This window comes from Varanus komodoensis, unplaced genomic scaffold, assembly GCF_004798865.1.
Source record: "Varanus komodoensis strain SLA01 unplaced genomic scaffold, ASM479886v1 scaffold2, whole genome shotgun sequence".
Classification (NCBI taxonomy): domain Eukaryota; kingdom Metazoa; phylum Chordata; class Lepidosauria; order Squamata; family Varanidae; genus Varanus; species Varanus komodoensis.
Window position 1 is genome coordinate 59900028 of NW_025335568.1, and position 21487 is coordinate 59921514.

The following is a 21487-nucleotide window of genomic DNA, read 5'->3' on the forward strand; positions in this document are numbered from 1 at the left end:
TCTTTAATAATGCTTTAAAGCAGTTTGCCCAGAACAGAAGCTAACTGGCCTGTAATTCCAGAGTTTCCCTGCTGGATCCCTCTTTTAAAAAAAATGGTGTTACATTGGTCATTCTCCAATCCTCTGATAAATTGGGTTGATTTTAGGGACTTATTAAATATTTCTTACTGTTTTTTTAATTCTACGTTTGTAAGCCGTCCCAAAATGCCAAAGCATGTGGTGACGGCATATAAAAGTTTTAAATAAATAAATATTTTGATAAGGCCAACATTTTCATATTTGAGTTAAGAACTCTAGGAGGGATACCACCTGGACTGGGTAAGATGCTGACTTTTTGCTTTTTAGTAAGGTTGAGAATTTCAGCTATCTGCTCTGCATCCTCTGCTGTGAGTGATGAAAAGAATTCATTCAGCTTCTCTGCAAACTCCTCATTCTCCCCTTAGTGCTCCTTTAATTTATCTTCCAATGGCTCAACTGCTTCATTAGGCACTTTGTTTTGATATATTTAAAGAATTCTTTATTGCTGGCCTTGATGCTGTTAGCAATATGCTCCTCAAACCGTTTCCTTGCTTCTCTGATCATCTGCTTGCATCTACCTTGTAAAAGCTTGTGGTTCCATCTGTTCTTTTCATTTGGGCAAGGCTTCAATTTTTTGAAGGAAGCTTTCTTCTTCCTAACAGCTTCCTTCCCTCTATACATTAACCATGCTGGTGGTTTCCTGGACTTTGTGCTATCTTTCCTTACTTTTGGTATGCATATTATCATTGCTTCTGTTATAGTGTTCTTCAACTAATAAATACAAACCCTTTGTTACTACAACTGACTCTGTTTGTGATTTTAAAACTTGAGGTTTAATATGATGTAGAATTTACCCCACTTTTTTGCTTTAAATCTCTTAACAGACTTAGGTGGTCTAAGTCAGCCTTCCTCAACCTGGTGCCTTCCGGATGATTTGGATACCAACTGCCATCAGCCCCAATCAGACCAACAGTCTGGAATATTACAAGGTGCAATAGTTTGTTTCATTCTCTTGTTTCCCTCTTATGTAGGCACTAACAAAACACGCCAGAATATCCCAAAGAGTACAAAACAGAAAACCAAGAAAAGTCTCTTTACTTCCTGACCATGTTATTTCCTACAGTGATTCCACTAATATACTGCAATTCAAATTGATATTCAACAGTTGTGACACAGTGATGTGACGAACACACGTGCGCTAACGATGCAACCCCTCCCACCCTCATATTTCTCCGTTAGTCTTGTTTTCTGCTGCACTGCTAAGTGCCTATAAACCAAAACAAACGATCTGTGTAAGCCACAGGAGCCATCTCTCAACTTAAACCTGAAAGCTGTGGAGGGCTGTGAATATGATTACAGCAAATAAAGAAGGCAGAAAGGGATACCAAACCCATTCCCTTTTCTGACTGTAACAGCCTCCCCTAGCTATTTTCCCAGCCAAGGATAAGGTATACACCTATACCTTTTCCCACATGAGCACGTAAAAGCTGCCAGGAGTGATTTTGACTAAAAAATGCTCCCTAGGGAAAGGATCAACATAATCCCTCCAACTCCACTTTGCTGCTTGAAAGTTTTGTTCAAACTTATAAGCGCCTACAGCTGCTTTTTCAGTAAAAGCAGCCCCAATTTGCCTTTTAAAGTTAAGGGAATTTTTAGAAAGCAGTTTAGGAAATCTCTGTCAGAAGGTACTAAAAAACAATCGGGAAATGCCTCTGGGTATGTGAACACAGCCGGGATTTCAGCGAATGTCTTCCTTAATGTCCACTAATAAGAAATTTTTACATTATGATGCTATATATTTTCTCAGTCACACAAAATGTAAGCATGCAAGAATATCCAAGAGAATCAGAACCAGACTTTAACATTGAAAGCCTAACCTTGCAAGAACTGTTTTGTTTTCCTTTAGATCTAGGGCACAATCTTATGCATATTTACACCAAAAAATAGGCCTACAACTCTTAGCATGCTCCAGCTGTTTCCTGAGAGCAGGGGAACTTTTTTCTGTCGAAACATCCATAGGATTGTGCTTTTAGTTACTTTAATTATGACCTCTCTGACTCACCAGCATACTGAACTTAACTACAGCTCATTTGCACTTATGGATATTATTTTAAAACAGTATCTGTATAATCTAGGAAATTACTTCTCCCTCAGGTATATCCTACAATGATTCAGAAATTCAGTCTAAGCACAATCTCTTCACCAGATAGATCAGGGGTCTTCCAACTTTTTCAACAGGGGGCCAGCTGAAAGGCGGCGGCAGGCGTGCATGTGGTGAGGCGGCAGCAGGCACGCGTGGAGAAGGCCATGCAGCTGGCCACCCCCGGGCTCGCATAAAAATAGATTTAAAAAGTTGTTTTTCTTTCTTTTAATCCTTTTTTAGTTTCTTCATCTTCAATTTCATCTCTGTCTTTGGTCCGCCTCTCCCGTTTCCTGCTCCATATTCCCACTCTGTATGTGTGTGCCGGGGGGGGGGGGGGGAGCTGGCGCATGCGCAGTTGAGCTGTTGCAATTTGGCGCATGCGCCAGCTCTCTCCTCAGTTTCTGAGAATGCCTGCGCCGGCTCAGAGGTTTTGGACTCGCTCAGAGATCGTTTTCTCCAAGCGAGTCCAAAACCTCTGAGGTGGGCCGGATAAGTTGGCATGGCGGGCCAGATCTGGCCCGTGGGCCATAGTTTGAGGACCCATGAGATGGCTGGTACCCCACAGATTTTGAAAACCCAACAAATGTCATATTGGAATAAAATGAAATTTAGCCCAGTGATTGTATGCGACTGGTAAGCTTCCTGATTTTTTCCTATTTCCATGTCTAAACATGCTTCCATTTTTACTTGTTTCTTGTTTTTAAGAGAAACTAGTCCTCTTGAGCATAACTCCTGAAAATTCAATTTGAAAAATCCAGCCAAGTCATAGGTGCTGAACTTAATTTCTCTTAGCTTATCAGACTCAGGAGCCTGAGCTGACTTCTGCATGATCTCCTACTAAGATTGAAACTACTATGTTCATGGTGCAATTTCCAGCAGGACCTACTCCACTATAGTCAGACTTTTCCATTTCTGAGTCAATCTACTTGGGTACACTTCTAGCACTAAATGTAGCTCTTACAAATAAGTAAATTCAAAGGAAGGAAGAGGTGCACAGAAAAAAACCAATTTATGTGACTTGGTGTACACGTCTTAAAATCGACTGACTAGGCAGGATGTAACATGAACATGTAAAATGCTCAGAAATTAAAAACACTCCAGAATATAGCAAATTTATTCCATGTTCTTGCACGTGCCGGCCCCTTCTCAAGCAGCACCAGCATGATACCAACCAGTCACCCAGAGAGATGCACCAACAGAATGCTAGCACTACAACAAGTATGAGCTGGTACATTGAAATCAATATTACACAAGGAGATTTCTGCTGGCATGATGAGACCCCACCCCCAGTCCAGAGCCTTTCTCGTGCACCCAAACCCGCTGCCAGAGGATCTCTCTATCTTCAGAAGCCAATTTTAAAGGATTCAGGGGAAATTCTCTCTGAAACCCCATTCTGCTGACATTCTGCTGTGGGAGGGATTAACGGGATAATAAGTGAATTAACCCATAAGTGGATTTAACAAGGGTTGCTAACTTAGGTAAATTCTTCTTCATAGTCTAAAACATGTACTACGTTGAGCTGTTGGCAAACCACTATGTTACAAATGTCCTGTCTATACCTATATATTTCTGAAATATATTTTTGAGCCTGCATCCACATATTTTATTTTGCCTTATAACAATGTAACCTATGCAGAACCTTGCCCACAAGCAAGTCCTACCAGTTATCATATCAGGCCAATGGGGTTCAAACCCCTTTCAGCCATGATGCTCACCTGAGTACCTTGGGCCAATCACCATTTCTTGGGCTAACTTTCCTTACAAAGTTGTTAAGAAAAAAGTAATGTACAGGAAAAGGCAATAAATGGAGGAAAGGTTCGGTATAAACGTACTTAATAAAAATAAATACAAATACTATATTGTAGAAAAGTGGATTGTTTAACTTAGATGAGTAGTGATGTAGTTTGCAGTTTAATAGAAATCTGGCATACTTGGTTAAAATTTGAGTGCTTTATCAAAGGACTGCCATAACTTCATTCTGAGTGATTGCCCCTGCAAAACTAAAGAACTCTCTGTTTTGGGTGTACAGAGCTACACCACTGGATAGAAGCAAAGATATAAAAAATAACATGGAAAGTTACCCTTCTTGGACAGTAGGAAGCATTAAATTCATCTCCAATACGCCGTAATTCCTGTGCAATCCATATTTCTGGCCGCATATCTTCTGGGATTGGCTGTGATTGCCAACTGGAAGCTGAATCAAAGCAACACAAAAAAAAACATATTTTCAAAAATTCCGAATGGCATTACCTCACCCATCCATTAATTGCCTATGTACCCAAATATTGTTACATTTTTCTGTCCTATCTGGAGACTGAGAATGAGAACTCAATAAAGGTGCTGATAAAATTTAACAATTTACTGAACAAGTCGCCAACAAAGCTGTAATTCATTTTATATTAATGTTACAGCATCAGAACTCTCAGTTTGCTAAGATGCGATAGTATGGCATCCCAGCATTGCCTGGGCAGGGCGGGGGGGGGGGTGTGGAGGGGCTATCAGGCTATTTGCAGTCTCTGCTTAGAAGTCCTACACTCTTGGAAATGGTGATCCAAATGCCAAACTCTCCTGTGCCCCTCACAGGTGGTGTATAAAGAACTGCTGTGGCTGCCTTTCACAAGAGATGAGGAAAAAGGGCATGCCAGGAGAAGATGCTGGGCTGACAACCTATGCCATAACCAGGTAACGGCCCAGCCCCATTCCCTCCCCATTTGTGGCACTTCAATTAGACAGCCATATGAAATGCAAGACAATTACAATGTTATTGGTTGCTACACTTCATAGATGCATGTAACCCTGTGAGTCATGCCTTCAATATACAGATCCCCTCCCGCCCTCCCAAAAAACTAATAAAATCAGACACAGACAAGAGAGAATGAAAACATTGTAGTATTATTTCTGGGGAAAGAAATTATGAAGAAAATGTGAATCTGCAGCAGGTAACTGCCCTCAATTTATGGTATCCATATTCCCCCACTACTAATGCTTCTAATAGTGGTGGCAATGGTGAGCAGTGGCAGCATTTCAACAGCAAAAATGCAGAAAGTCTATTAAGAGTTTATGGAAAACAGAAAACCTAAATGTTGCAGCTGCATATTTGCTCACAGTTGTATGTTTATTGTTTAATTTGGCCTTTTATTTGTACCCTGCCCTTCTTTCAATAATTTTGCAGTGGTATTTAATTTTAACTACATCACCAAAACATGGTTTGGCCATGAGAGAATGATTTATCCAAGACTTCATAGCCAAACAGTGATCTCAACCTAGTTTTCTCTCATCGAAGCCCCATGTTCTAGGTACTGTGCTGCTTTACATCTCTGACCCAATTTCATACATCACACTGAGCCCACTCCTCAAAAAAAAAAAAAAAAAAAGCAGTATGAACCTCCTATTACTCCTCCCTTTGTACAAACAAAGGAGTCAGAATTCGTCACTTCCCATGATATACAAACCAGGAACTATGGCTAAATGTGTGCAAACAGGCCAGAACTGTAAGACAACTTTAAACTCTGGCTTAAAAGCTTAAAGCTAGCTTCTGATTGCAAACCTTAATTATTGTTCTGAGTTGACACCTCATGTTTAAGGGCCAAATCCTGGTTTGCTTACCATTTCTGTGAGGGAAAGAGCATGCAAATACAGCCATTCAACTTCTTAGCAACATGGTAAGAAATTTTAAAAGGTAGAACAGGCCGCAGGTGGAAGCAAAGAATACTGTTTAAGGTGATAATGTTGGAAGAGGAAATTCAATTACCATGGACAGGTATATTGTTTCATAGAGGTTTATGGGCTTTGAAAAAACAACTATCAGTTGAAAAAAGGTATGTTTGTTGACTTGGTCATAATGATCTGCATAAGGGGTTTTCCTTGTGATGAAAACCGATGAAGACTCACTAAGTCTCAAGGAAATTTAATTATTCTGAAAGTACCCCTTTGCATTTCAATTACAGGTCTCTCAGGGTGTTGTATGATCATAAAAAGAGACCAAACTAAGTATTGCTCAACCTTTAGGTGATGGTCAACAGAAACAGCTACAGGTACAATGAAAATCACTAGTGTTTGTTTTATCCTCAGCAACCAAGTTCCTCAAAAAAGAGGTACTAATAGCTATATGTTACCTGTAGTCTCACAAGGTATACTGCTATGAATCTTTCAAGAAAGGTGGCTGTTCCCCTCCAGTAAATCTATTCCAGAGGATGCACAGGCATATGCCAATCTGAGCAGAGCAATGCTGTATCTATAAAAATATACTTACTCAAAGGAAATAAGTTGCAGCATGGGGATCAAATCCCAACTGTGGGATTTGAAATCATCTACTGTGCTTCTCTTTCAGGTGACTTCAGTGGGAGCACAGAGAATATGATTTCAAGCACTTACTGTCAACTAAGTGTACTTACAAGTAGATGCTGAAGCAACCACTGAAAATTGTACCATTGATTTGTACCTCTTACAAACCTCTCCTTAAAACTCACCTTTTCCATGAAGACTTTTCACAGTCTCCTAGTTCCTGTTCTACTGCAGCCTTCCCCAGCCTAGTGTCCTCCAAATGTTTTGGACTGCAGCTTCTAGCATCCCTGAGCATTGATCATGCTGGCTGAAGCTGATAGGAGATGACACCCAATGTGGAATGCCCCAGACTGAAGAAGGCAGAATAGTAAGCCTAAGTACGAACAAGTGTTTCAACTGCATTATTACTTCCTTTTATCTTCCCCAACTCTCCTTCTGCTGCATGCCCTGTGTAGAACAGACTGCATTATTCATTCATGCAATGGTATAACTTGGTGTCCTGCAAGAACAGGGGGTTTGACCTGATAGCCTTCATGGCCCCTTCCAACTCTACTATTCTATGATTCCCTTGGATTGAACAGAGCTTTAACTTCTGTACTGAACAGTACAGAAATGAAATAAATAAAGCTATTCAGAGCAGATACCTTTCAGCTTGTACTCTGTAAAGTGCTATTTACCTTGATTGTATAGTAATAATAGTTTCTTGTTTGCTCTTTACAGAAATACCCTGCATTATGGATAATGAGACAGAAGGAACAAAATAATTCAGAACAAGGATTTATGGTACATGCATAACTTGCACTTTAGAAGACAGAATCATCTGAGAAATAGCAAAGTAGTATTCAAATAGGCATATATACAATATGACTCCAGCACATATCAAGCATTACCCATTGGCAACAGCAAGGAAAGTTTCAAAACATCAGCAAATATTGTAAGTTACCTGATTTTTCTCTTCTCGCTGCCCCCCTGCTTTGGCACAATCTTGGCACATGAACAAAAACATTCTTTACCTTGCTCCAAAATTAAGCCCAGTTAGCTAGTGCTTTTGCCACTAAGTATGAGGTGAAACAAAAATGAATTCATTCCCTAATACCTTCACTGTCCCTTCAGTATTAATATCTGATAATTGCTTAAACTGAGCAACTGTTTTGTCCCCTCAGCGTTAACCATACTTGTGAAGCTGGCAGAAATAGTTCCAGGGGCACACAAAAGACCCTCTGCAACAGGAAGTCCAAATTAAACATGACAGCAGGAAACCTTTCTCTTGTGTCTGAGGTTTGACTTTAAGTGCAAAAGGAGTACATGGGTGAGAGAAACTGAACCACCCTCGTTATTTACTCGCTATATTTCTGGATTGCCCTTCCACTCAATACACAAGGAAATTTATAATGAAGACATAAAACAATCCCGGTCACATGCAACAGCATTTCATGGGCTAATCAACCCACAATTTGCCATGCACAAGGGGAAGCAACTGAGCAAGGGTGCACCCTGCCTCCCATGCAATCTTCACTTCTCCTTTTGTTGAGGGTGATCTGTGAACCTGGAACACTGAATTGTTTAAGAATTACACAACTTAACAAAACATGGGTTAACTGCTGAGTTCTTTTGTCCTCAAATAATCTGGCATTCTGAGTTCACATCTCATGTTTACAAGTTAAGCCAATCACAGGGTGTTAATTAAAAGCAAAAGTGGCTGATGCACCTGCTTGTGAGATGTGGCTCACTAAAATGTAACAATTCTGATAATGCTAAGAAAATATACACAATGCAGTAAAACAAGAACCTTCTAATATGCCACTGATGGCATTTTCCCATGATTGCCAATAGTTTTTATGCATGCCTGAATGTGCTGTAGGCATATGATAAAGCTTCATAGAGGTTATAGTGCAGGGAAGGTGGGTTAACTCTTTGCTCCATACCGATCCCTCAACTTAAAAGTTACCCCATTGAAGTTACCATTTGCCCTGCTATAGAAACTTAGAAAGACACATACATTTCCTTAACAAAGCAAGTAGCCGGGGGTGGGGGTGATTAAGCAAGGGGATGAATTAACACCCTCCCATCCATTCCATGGCCCTGATCCAAACCTCACCCCACCACCTGTGGCTGCTTTCCAAAAGAAAAATGACTTCTATAGTTCCAATTTTAGAAGATATACCTGGCTTTTACTAGTGGTATTGCCTGTATCAGAATAGAGCAACTGCTGGTTCTCCAGATGTTTTGGTCTACAACTCCCTCGATTCCTCACCATTGGATATGCTAACTATAGTTGACAGGAGTTGTAAGCCAGAATATCTGAAGGACCATAAGTTGCCAACTCCTGCTCTGTACTGAAACCAAATAAAAAATTATTAGCTAGACAGAGAACATTTTTAAGAGGACATATTTAATGCATAGTTTCCACAATCAAGTGTTATCAGTGTTGCATAGCTTCCGAACAATTTGGGGAGTGAAACTATTTATTTATTTATTAGCTTTATATCCCACCATTTTTCCTTTCAAGGCATACAAGGCAGCTTACACAATTCTCTTTCTCCTCCCCTCATTCTTTTCCTCAGAACAACCCTTTGAAGTCAGTTGGATTAAGAGCCTGTGACTAGCCCAAAGTCACCCAGTTGGCTCCATGGCTAAGTAGGGACTGGAACCCAGGTCTCCAGAGACCCGGACCACTGTACCACACTGATGCTCAATGCTAAGAACCATTCCCCCTCCTCCCCAGTTTACCTTAGAAATCAGTGTTTTGATGCTTTTGAGGCATTATCTAACAGGCTGCATCTGATAATGTCCATCTACTAGTGCAATGGACACTGCTAGTGGAATGAATACATTCTCATTCCTCCTCTGTGCCCTCTCTCCCCAATTTCCTATGGACTGTTAGGACACGCTTTGGAGCAGATCTGAGGGGTTCACAGGGAGGAAATAAGAAAGGGAGGCTCAGTCACATGACATGGGATGTAGCCCTGAGACTATTTGAGTCAACACAGTACTACCACTGCAGGAATTCTGATAAGATTACCTCTGAGTTCCTCTCAGTTCTATGATCCTTGTCTGACTTTCCTCCTCTTCAACAAATGTGAGCATAGCAGTGACAGCAAGCATGGCAGCACTTCTTACACAGGATATTCCACAAACTTGGCATTAAAACTAAAAAGCGATCACAGGGGAATACTCTTAGCTTCCAATATCACAACAATCAAAAGCTAGCAGAGCAGTGAAAACGTTAAGCAAATGTGCCTGGCTCCAATCTGGACGGAAAATTTATTTCAGAGCCAAGCTAACATTTCCTTGGCTTACAGATATATTGTTTTCACATTATAGTAGTGAAAGACCCTATCAGTTTTCAAGACAGAGTTTGCATCAGGCTCAATTTTAGTCACTTTCTTAGCTGCTGAAATTCATTCAGCAAAGTCCCTGCAATACTGGCTTACTCCAGCGCCTTATCTTCCAGTTATTTTAAAGGAAAAGAACAGAGAGCCAACTAACAAATAAATTTTGCCATGGTACATATCCCAGGAATAGTTCTTTACAAATGGCTTCATATGATGTTAAAAAAATGTCTTTTTTCTCCAGCCAAAATTAAGCTACTTGATTTTGCTTCACCATCACAATGCATATGTGAACAATCAAGCCTCCAGACACATGCAAGTGTAGGTGTACCACATGCTAATCACATCCTCTGCATATATTAACAAAGGTCTCAAATGGAGAGTCCTAGAAAAGACCACAATCATAGAACAAAAACCATGTGTATGCCAACTGACAATCCAAAATATACTCTCCCTGTACCTAAATTCCTACTGCAAACAAACAAATCCATCACACTTAATGGCAGCATGATGCTAAACCTGAAAAAAATCCCAGACTACAAATGCCACTCAAGCAAGTTCTGACACTCAATACAGTATGCAAGTTGCACAAGCATCAGCACCTAGTGCCAGCCAAACCATTTCGATGCTCACAGCATAAACTTCAACTGGCAATGCTGACAGTCAGAAATATGGTGAAAGGGTCATCTATGCAGAACCAAATTTTAGTAGAACCTTAAGCAAAAAAAAATTCCTCCTTTTTCTCCAGGAACATGTATGTGATTAAGTTTCTAGGCAGCCTAACAAATGAAATACAACTTTAAACTAGTTCTCCCCAGCAGTTCTACTTAAAAGTCACTGAAAGGTTTCTGGGTACAAATGATACTGATAGACCAAGCACTGCTTTTTCACACTGAATAATGGATTACATGATTTCTGTAATAAAAGGATCCCACTTTATAGAAAACAAATTTCATAAACAGAAATCACTTCTAGAAATTAACGCTGTGTGAAATTTGTTATATGTGGTGTACACATACCAGCATTTTAACATGCGCTAACAAAATATTTATTCATTTATTTACTTACTTACTTACATTTCTATGCTGCCCCATAACCAAAAGGTTCTTTGGGTGGCTTACAGTGCTGGCATTAAATAAATTAAATGGCTTCATGTAGGAAGTCTCATGATACTGGCTGTTTGTAAAAGTATATGAGTGTCAGGCAAAAGGGTTGCTTTTATGTATGGGCAAGAACTGTTCTTCTCAGCTAAGTTCTATATCAGAGTTACTCTTAAGCCAAAACCCCAGAATTAGAATGTGGCTGTTTTGTATATTACTCAGAGGTCTCCACATTCTGAAGACCTCCAGAAAGATAGACACTATTTTCCCATGGAGCCACCTGCTTAAGCTTTGTACAAAGCTTGACAAGATGTTAGTTTCACATAAGCACACAAAAGCAGAACTGCGCAACTTGCTAGCAAAAAAAAAAAAGAATAAAAAAGACACACACATAATAGGACCTAAGGAACTGTATGCATATGAAAAACCTATACAGACTTCACATGACAGGTTCTACAAGTCAAGAAATTAATATAATGTTTCATGTGGTTAGCAGTGAAATCAATCTGAGGCTTTCATAAAGGACTTTCTGTGGTACTGCAAGATCAAAAACATCAGGGGAATGAACTCATTTAGCTATGCAAAGTAGAAATACATCTTCAACATTCATATTTAATGTAATCTGTTACAAAACATATACAGCTGAAGCCATATTCAAACAATGCAAGCCATATTTTACTTCAATTAATACTGAAAAAATGTGATTTTTAAAAGCCAGTGCTGTGGAGCAAAGATGCCCAAATTACATTCCATACACCACTTTCACCTTCTAGATTAAGACATCCCTGACAAGATCTTGGCAGCCTCAATTCTGCTTTAGACAAGTCACTAGTTCTCAAGATAACTGAAAATCTTGAAAATATTACTGAAATATTGAATGGGATCTTAAATAACAGCCAAGCTCTAATAAAAACAATTTATGATGTTTGTGCACTCTAGTCCAGTTTGCATTTAATCAGTGGTGTATACACAATTCCCCTTATCGAATTCAGCATTGTACATCCAACAGTAGCCAGCAAATTAACTTATAAAGTGTCTATATTAAGAACATATGCATTCTACAATTTATTATCTTGTGTTCAGCAATAACCTCGTAATATCAAGAAGCCTTGCAATAATTACTTGATCTTTTTCTTATTAAAGGCCAAATACACCTGCATCTCAGCTTCCATTAGCAACTATACAATTAGAGGCAAAACTCAGAAAATATCTCACTAACTGTCCAATCCTGGACCTTGCCATGCCAGAACAAATGCACAAGATAGAGCATTACCCATCCATCTATACAGTGTAAGACAGTACACCAGCGATAAAAAGCATTACTCCCACACTCAGGCTCAATACACCACCACAACTGTTTTAAGATAGGGTTGTAACTGACATAAAAGACAGTGAAACATTTTTTCATGGTAATCATTAATTCAGGATTTCCAAAACAGTAGAGCTAGCAGGTTTGCCCTCACAAACTGACATAGAACAAAGAAAGTGACATTAAAATTTGTTAGCCTGCAAGTTCTTGTACCAAAAATCTTTATTAGAGCTTCTGGAAGGAAGCACAGGTGTTCTGTATCCAATGGGAATTATCCACAATAACACCAGTGTCCCCAGTAAGAAAGTTGTAGAACATTTATTAGCACTATTTGAGCTGTGCAGAACATCCCTTCTGAAGTACACAGTGTGTACCAAAGTCTTTGAAATTGTTTATATAACACATGTACATACTTCCTTATCTCTGAAGTGTTCCAGGCAGCTTACAACAGAAATCAATAATTTAACAATTTAAAACATCTTTCCAATTTAAAAAAATGCATGAATATATTTAGTCATCAGATTCAAAGCCAGAAAAAAACATCCTAGGTTGGTTCCTTGAAAGAAAACTATCAGGTACTGCAACATTCTCCATGCATTGTCAATGCACACATGACAATTCAAGCTGTCACATTAAATGTAAGGCAGCACACAGAGCAGCTGCAGGAAAGTGATGTCTTGAGTAATGCAGCTGAACACTATGTGTCTAGAACATGGGTCTCAAACTCAGGGCCTGCGGGCCAATTGCCGGGACAGGTGAGGCATGGGGGAGGGGCCCTGCAGCCTTCGAAGCTCCGGCTATGGGATGAGTGGCCCACCACCGCCGCAGTGGTGGAATACTTGATGCAGCCCAGCCTCACCCAGACTGTACTTCCAGCAGTTCCCAGGTAAGTTGAGTTTGAGACCCCTGGTCTAGAATGAACTGCTTGCTTGCCTGTACTAATACATGGATTTACTTCCATTACTTTAATCTCAGAAATGTACTAGCTCTAATAATCAAAGCATTCTTGAGCAGCATTTGTGGAATCTCACAATGCTGCCTCACAATGACTGTAATATTTAAAGTCCCTACTTGGAAACTGAGAGAATCGCAACTTTCACTTGATCAAAAAGTGTTTAAATAACACAATTTCTGAGAAGAGCTGTAAAAGACCGTGGAATGCCTTTAGTAACACAGAAACCAAATATACAAATTTTCTTCGTAGCATGCCTGACTCATAGTTTCTGAACATTTGAGGTTGACAGCACAGTATCAATGTGAAATTAGCCCGCACTGGGAATCCGGCAATATACTGTGTGTACAGAATTTTAACATATATATAACAAATCATGGGTGTTTGCTGGTCTCCAACATAGATGAATCAGATTTGACTAATCTATATGAAGTTTCAGACCATTCCCCCCTCCCAGTTTTGCAGATTTATAATGAATTTAGCTTAGTCCAACCTGTGCCCACATTGAGCACAGAAAAATATTTTCTGTTTGCTGAAAATGGCTAACTATCCTAAATTACTCTTCTTCATAAATGGGATTGGCTCTCACTCAGCAATACCCTAAGACTTCTACAAGTGTGAGGTGGCTGGTATAAGCCACTTGAACACTATTTTCTGAAAACAACAAATTTTCCTTCTTCAAATTCTAACAATTCTCTTTCTACGTGAGATGGACACCTAGTCTACATGTCCAATTAAAAACCCTTTTAAAGACCAGTAGTCATTGATGTCTTAAATCTATTCAAGCCAAGTTCTAAATGTCATTATAATTTTCATAAACTTGGGCAGGAAACATGTATGATTTCCCACAGCATTTAACACATGCCAATTCTCACAGCAAAGCTAGAACATCTGGAATACTCTCTAGCAAAGTAGCTATTTTAACAAATAATTTTTTATTTAACTGTAACTTTGCTTTGGAATATTAATTTATATGCACCAAAACAACATAAGGATAACCAGTTTTACTATGCTCCAGATATAGACCTAAGTCTTAAACATGACCTTTATTTTACGTTTCTAAAGTCAGACAGTTATTTTTCCAATTAACCCAACATTATCATCAATTATATGTAACAGTGTTTGCCATGTCCCAAATGCATAAGAAACCTTAATCTTCCTTCTTGAGGAGTATAAAAGTCCAGGCAATGTAAAGAAAAACTATTTTTTTCTTATGTGAGCCAAGGGGTGAAAATTAAGCCAGCTCAACTAACCACTAGTAGGGAGTAACCCACGTGCTGCCTTGCACTATCTCCTCCCTGTTCTTCTCTGCAGCAGAACAGCAGAAGGAGTAAGAAACAGCAAGAGAGTTGGCAGAGAGGTCATTTAGCTGCTTGCGGAACAAGCATAACTGTGACTACTTCTAACTGCCAGCACATGTTGGACTGGAGTCAGAAGGACCTCTAGTGAACTCCAGAAAGCAAGCAGCAGCATCCCAGAAATGGGAAGGCAAAACACTGTAACGGCTGCAAACCACACATACTCCATTCACAATGGAAGTAATTATTTTATCAGTAGAATAAAAACAGCCTGCTTTTATTAAGGCACAGGAGTAACAATAAAGCACATACTACCTAGAAAGCTGTGTATGTTACTGTGGCTATTTAGATCTTATTTGTCTCTAATAGTATTTGACTGTGTCTGGGCTCTAATACTTCATGTGGCAAATCAAAGAGGATCTGGTCACAGGAAAAAAGTCATCAGGAGCAAAGGTTCTAATCTTAACCTTCTTCTGATTCCAGGCCTCTGTATGGGAACTGTCCAAATGAAAGAAGCATCTGATCATCACAGCCTTTATCAGAAGTTTGAAGTGGTACACCCCTGGATACAAGTTTATCACCTCAATGAGAATCAAACCTTTGTGAAGTAGAATTTAAGACAGAACAAAAATAGTATCACAGAATATGTTTTATACTTATTAGCTTTTTCTCCTACAATTACCTTTTCATGGAATGTAACTGGAAGAAATCATATTTCTGAAGATTCTACCCAGCCTGAATTCAGAATGTTGGGGTGAAAAATCAGATATTATTGCCTTGAGGTGCTACTTTTATCTAAAATAAAAGCTACATACCTTTTCCTACCCATGGGATTGTGAGCACCAGAAGGTATGCCTTACACACATCACCACAGGAAAATAAACTGTTTCCCTCTTTGGATGTTACACCAGAACTGCAAAAAGAGGATGCAGGAGCTATTTGCACTTCTGCTCTCCCTGCAAAATGTTAATGTTGTAAGCCACTCACCATTATTATTCCATAAAAGTCTACACAATCAAGCTCATTTAGTGGCAAGGTTTTGCCAGATGTAATCTCTACTTATCAGAAAATGTTCAAGTCCTCTTGTAGGAAGTTTAACAACTTCCAGGAAGAGGAAAACATACAGAATGGTATCCATTTGATATGAGAGGTTTTTTAATAATTCAAGAACTGAAAGCAGCACAGATTTTATTTACTTTCTTCATTGCAACAGAAGTGCTGCATATCGTCGTATATTTCAGTATAAACAATGTGTCATCATAAATTAAAGAACCCTGAATGCATTTTTAGAATAAACTTGGGATGGGAATTTACCCTCCAGATATTTTGGACTACTACTTCCATAAGCACCAGCAAGCATGGCTAGTGGACAGGGGTTGTGAGAATTGCAGTGCAAAGCATCTGGAGGGCAGTGATTTGCCTTCTGCTGGTCTAAATCAAACATTTCTTTTGATGAGCTTATGAAACTTGCATTCATTTTATTAGATGGCATTTTATTATAGTACCTTTGGCACAATAGTGTACTGATTTTTATTTCATAAAGCTTATGTTTGAATGCATTAAAGAGACTTTCCAATATCTCATCCTATCTCAAGAAATAGTAATATTATTTCTTGATTGAGATTTAGCCATATAAACAAATGGACTTATATTGAAAACAAGTCAAACATAAAATCAACTTTCACCTGGAATATGAAGAAAGGGAAGTGGTTATATAAACTGCACAATGCAGAAAACTTCCCCTCCCTTTCATCACTGTAAACTCAGATATAAACTTTGCCTGAAGCTGCAAAAAGGCAGGGTTTCAGAATTTGAGAGAAAAAACACATTAAAAGTAAACTTTCTGCTATAGATATGGTCATTATAAATTACCATAGGACTGAACTTCTGAAACCCATTACTTGTTTGACAGCAGCTGTGTGGCTAACTTGCCTAGTTAATTCTGAATGGTTCATTCTGCATGATCTGTCATGCATACATGGCAAACAACAATTATGAACAACCCTTAATAATAACACAGTTCTACTTACAGAAAGTTAAGACACTTACAATGTAGAAAGGAAAAATGAAGAACTTTTTTAAGAGCTTGGAAAAAAGTTAAGAAAATGTATATTACAGCCAAAGGTGGAACAGAGGTCTATCACTTTGCACTTCCAAAACCACCTTCTTTGCTCCTTCATAAAATAAAATTAGAAGACTTGAAGTTTATCATAAGACAGTGGGTCATGCCCACTTTGCACATCCTAGCTGCATTTGAGCTCTCTGTGTGTGTACACACGCACACCCATGTACGTGCCATCCTCAGGAAACCCAAGTTACAGCAGATAGACATGTATTTGCTGTACAGTTGTGTCTGTCTGACACATTATCTTCATGTGTTATGCAGCTAGAACTCATAAAAGTAAAATATGAAATTCACCGAAAGGATTTCTAAAAACCTCACCTCCTCATTTTCACTTTTAGAAATGTTTCTAACCTCCTATTTTCCAATTCATCTGGAGAACTGCATTTAAAATGTAATTGTGAATCTGAAGACTTCAACTATATGCTGCAAGCCAAATGAAAGTAAAGTTGGAACCTTATATACTCATCAGATCATATATTGGTAAAAAACTGGCTTTGTCAAACTAACAAATGAATATTTTGCCCTTCTACCCCATATTTAGGATACCTACAGGAGACAGGAGCAACATTCCTGAAGAGCATGTGGCCCTGGTAGTTGACTGTGCCTATCCATGGAGGTTTGCCCTAATGCACCAGCACAATGGTTTTGAATAAGAAACTTTAAAAAGAACACCAAAGTCTTCAGCTGAGGACAACAGTTTCAAGCGACTATCTTATTTACACTAACTAGCATGTACATCTCAATAAACATGATGGGACATCTTTCAAATAAAATACATGGCATCATGTTTCAATACCACCTGTAGACAGAACTTGAGCACATTGTGGAATGTTCAAAGATCAGTCAAGTCATCTGTGCAACAAGAACAGAGTAGCATCTTTGATAGTTGCTCCAGGACTTCATGTTTTTCTCTCTTAGGAGGCCTGTTAAATTCTACTGTCCATCTGCCAGAAACATGTTTTGGTTGCTTTGTCATTTACTGCGGACTCTTAAGAGACTGCCACTCAGTATATAATGGTTATCAAGACTGGAGCCTGCTGTATATCCTATACCCTACTAAATAAAGCACCTTTAAGAACCTGAGGATCCTGCTTTCTCCTCCTACCCCCTTTTCTCTCCTGAAGCTCTTCCAGCACTGGAGCTGCTGCCTCAGTGCTCTGCAAGCCAAAGAAGATAGGGAAATTATCTGGTCTTGGATTCTCCTTGTAAAGTTCATAGCAGTGAACTGTTAAATTTGCACATCTTAACTGTTAAAAGGCAACAAAGCTTGATCATGAAGAACAATAAAATATTCTGAACACATTTTAGCAGCAGTCCTAAAACCTTTTACAAGCAGATTACACACTGTGTTGGTTTGATGTTTATTATTACTATCCTGTTCTCTAATCAACAGTTGCACAGAAAGTTTCCTAAATGTGTTCAAATGTTCTACTTTTTCAGTTAAGAAGAATAACTAAGCCCTTATACATTTTAAAATATCAAAGCAAAGAGGCTATAAAAAAAACTAAGAGGTTTTCTTCCTCAAACCTGATTGGTAGAATTCTCAGGAAGTGCCTTCAGTTACCATGGTAAAAATGGAAAGATAAACATTCCTGCTAAGATCCCTAAACTACTTTAAAGGGGACATATGTACATGGGAGTCTACTGGCTTAAGAGTATGCTCATGCAGCAGCTTCCCATATTCCTGGTTCAGTGCTGTAGACAACAAAATACACTACTGAAAGAATCCCTGAAAAATGATGTTCCCCTTTTCTCAGGACTCTTGAGCAATCAAAAGCAGAAAATCAGCCATGCTGAAGCATAAGGAACACAATGTACTGCAACAACTTGTGCGACCCAATTTCATCAAGGTAGAACCAAATGGTCTGTATGACACACTGTCATTTGGGTTTGCACTCCACCTTTAAAATGCTTCTTTAACTTCTCCCAGGAGATCAGGGAGATTCAGATACTAGTCTGCACCTGGCCATGAGGATCACTGGCTGATGCTGAGCCAGTCACTCACTTTCAGCCTAACCTACTTCATCCTGTTGTTGTTCTGAGATAAAAGAGAAGTATGACAGCCACCCTGAATTCCACACAAGTGGAAAAAGGCAGAATATAAGTGCAATATAAATAATAATAATGATGATGCTGAGGAGGAGGAGTCTTGACATGGATAAACTCATATTAATCATGTGTGCATTTTAATACTATATAATATTGGGCCAAATAGCCCCCTAAAGCAGTGGGAGGGAAGATTTGGCAACTTCTGAGTTGGGCGATTTACCAGAATTTTCAGATAAGTGTGTCCTTCCACCCATTCCCATCCCTCATCCCCTGCTGGCACTTTAAGCAGCAACTTGGCTATAACATCATTTCCAGAGACATTCAGTCCCAGGAAAGCACCTGAACAGTTATCTCCTGATCGCTTTGAGGAAAAACAGAAAACCTTTAGCTGCTTCATATTTAAATGCTGGATATTTTGTCTACAATTACTAACTCAGAACCAAACTACATAGGACTCTACATTGCTTTCTACCTCATTTGTGGGATTTTTAAATAACTAGCAGGCACAAAAGGATTGATAGGGTTCACAGTGTGCAGGGATGAGTGGTTCTGTCGCTATGGTCACTCAACCCACTCTCAAAGCAACTATTAGCCCCAGGAGAGATGATCCAGTTGGCCCCAACAGGAATGGCTCTCCTAAGGCTAAAAGCAGCTTCAGGATGTGGCTTCTATGTGTGACATGGCAAGGAAAAAAGGGTTAACCCCCCTCTCAGTGCACCATGGTGCCAGTTCACCTCTATCTAAAATGTAATTACTTAACATTTTTAAAACATTCACATTACCAGTAATGTTTAATGCCATATGTAGTTTGAGCCTTATTTCTTCCAAATAGACCCAAATATTACTCTAAGGAAAAGAGCACAAGTTTCATAACTTCTCCCTCTCAATACATGGACATGTACACAGTAAATTCATGCTTTTCTGGAATGTTTTCCAGAAATATCAGAACTTCTGGCTCACAATTTCCTTTCTTTACTATACTACACTAATTGAGTCATTCAGACTCAATGATAAAAACATAAAAGGCTTGGAAGATGAGAGAGAAGTGAGTTATATTCATAACACAGATGGAAAGGTTTCTTACCATGGTCTTGCTTACCCATTGCGCTTAGATAATGGTTGATGGCTTGACACGGGGGACTTGGAGTCTGTGTAGATTTATCACAACTCATAGGTGCTGGGCTCCTGTCGGTGTCAAAAGAGAAATACCCACTGGAGGATCTGGACAGCAGTGGGGATCTTCTTACAAATATGAAAAACGGGGATCTGGTAGCAAACGGACTGGGGCTGGAGGGTGGTGCCAATGGTCCCTGAGGGCTACTGGGTGATGAAATGTCCCACTCGCCAGAATGATTACCTTGGTGTTCAGTTTGTAAAGAGGTTGGGGCCCCAGGCCGAAGATGCTGAGGCTGAGCTGGCCTTTCAGCAGGCTCCAATTGTCCACCTTCTCTATTGCACTCAGAAGTTAAATCAGAAGATTGCTTTGCCATTTGGTCTTTTTTTCCCACCCTGAAAAAAACGAGAGAGAGAGAGAGAAGAGAAAAACATCTCAAATTACATGTAAAACAAGGTATAAGTGGCTTTCAATAGCTGAGTCTATGAAATCACAACTATAATGTTAAGCATACAAATCACTCTGCATTTTATATACTTTCAGAATTCCAAGAATTAACTTGCATACCCAATTTAAATGAATAAATAAGCAAATGTGGTCAAAGGTGTACAATCCAATCCAACATCACACAGAAAAAGCCTTTATGAAATGAAAACAAAAAGTTTTAAGACAGAACTTGCTAGCCAGCTGAGCAGTTCTCCAAGTTTAGTCATATTTGGGAGGGGATATAGTTCAACTGGCTAAAGAAAAAACAAACAGGAAAGATAAAAGAATACTGAACTCAAATCCTTCCCTTTTCCCTCAAGTAACTAACTGCACAGGAGGATCAGATACAGTGCTGAAATGTTAAGTGAGGAGTCGATGCTGTGATTGTGCTTGTGCAGGACGGGGAAGTCGGCCAGGCTCTCGCTCCATTGTTCTACCGAATATGCTGATCACAGCAAGTCTGGAAGGTTTGGCAAGAGCAATCAGTTGTAAAGTGCGTCACAATAGAGTTTGTACACTGCAAGTGCTCCTCAGTTCACTCCTCCTTCCCTCATCCTTTTACAACTGGTTTGCCACCCCCAATTCCTTCTCTTAGCTACACGGAAAGAGACAGATACATGAAAAGCTTTCACTTTGGAACCCGCAGAGACTCTACCATATATTTTATTAAATATCGTTCTGGAGGTGTCAAAAGAAAAGGAGGGCAGCAAGTAGCGAACCCCAGCAGGTCACTCCAGGAGCAAGACAAGAAGGAACACTACTCTTCACACCCCCACTCCAACTCACCTTTATTTACTTTCTTTCCAAATTGTATACTGCGACTTGACTAAGCAAAGTGCTCCATCGTTGCCGGTAGGATTGACAAAACCAACAAGTTGGAGAAAAATGCCAATTTTTTTGAACTGCAAACTCTAAGTTGGCAGAACCCTCACAGGCAAGGAATAAAAAGGTGTGTGTGGAGGGGGGGATATACAGAGGAAAATATCCGGGAAGACGCTTTCAGAGGAGGGAGAGGAAGGCCTTGCTGTGACTTGAAAAGAAATTCAATTACAAGTCCAAGTTACTCCTCTTGCGTCTGAACGGCGCTCCCCGCCAAACGCCACCGTGTGAGAGTCACGAACAGGACCGTGGAGAACGGATCCCTTCTCACATGAAGCCCAACAAAGGGAGAGCGAGTGCAAAGCAAGAGAATGAGAGAGAGAAGAAGAAGAAGAAGAAGAAGAAGAAGAAGAAGAAGAAGAAGAAGAAGGGGGAGGGAATAAAAAGAGAGGGTGGAG

At 39.5% G+C, this 21487-nt stretch overlaps 1 protein-coding gene and 1 long non-coding RNA gene across 19 annotated transcripts in view; one reads left to right on the forward strand and one right to left on the reverse strand.

Annotated features, from left to right (window-relative positions):
• The window catches only part of LOC123023099, a 189157-nt gene extending 171518 nt beyond the window's left edge, over positions 1 to 17639 (forward strand). For 5 of the 9 annotated variants that reach the window (XR_006414632.1, XR_006414635.1, XR_006414634.1 and 2 more), the window contains 5 exons: positions 903 to 1007; positions 4745 to 4843; positions 6492 to 6822; positions 7166 to 7379; positions 14920 to 17639. This is a non-coding gene — a long non-coding RNA (uncharacterized LOC123023099). The remainder of the gene's footprint in view (positions 1 to 902; positions 1008 to 4744; positions 4844 to 6491; positions 6823 to 7165; positions 7380 to 14919) is intronic. The other 4 variants (XR_006414638.1, XR_006414633.1, XR_006414639.1 and 1 more) reach the window with 4 other exon arrangements.
• The window catches only part of BCL2L11 (BCL2 like 11), a 37853-nt gene that overhangs the window by 15973 nt on the left and 393 nt on the right, over positions 1 to 21487 (reverse strand). For 3 of the 10 annotated variants that reach the window (XR_006414631.1, XR_006414630.1, XM_044429485.1), the window contains exons 2-3: positions 19695 to 20119; positions 4243 to 4355 (exon numbers count right to left, since the gene is read on the reverse strand). Coding sequence is in view for 8 of the 10 variants with exons in the window: in XM_044429485.1 (XP_044285420.1) it covers positions 4243 to 4355; positions 19695 to 20100 (519 nt within the window). In the remaining 2 variants the exon portion in view is untranslated. Of the gene's footprint in view, positions 1 to 4242; positions 4356 to 6816; positions 6893 to 7122; positions 7173 to 7372; positions 9596 to 19694; positions 20120 to 20996; positions 21321 to 21487 lie in introns of those variants that run through there. The other 7 variants (XM_044429488.1, XM_044429489.1, XM_044429486.1 and 4 more) reach the window with 7 other exon arrangements.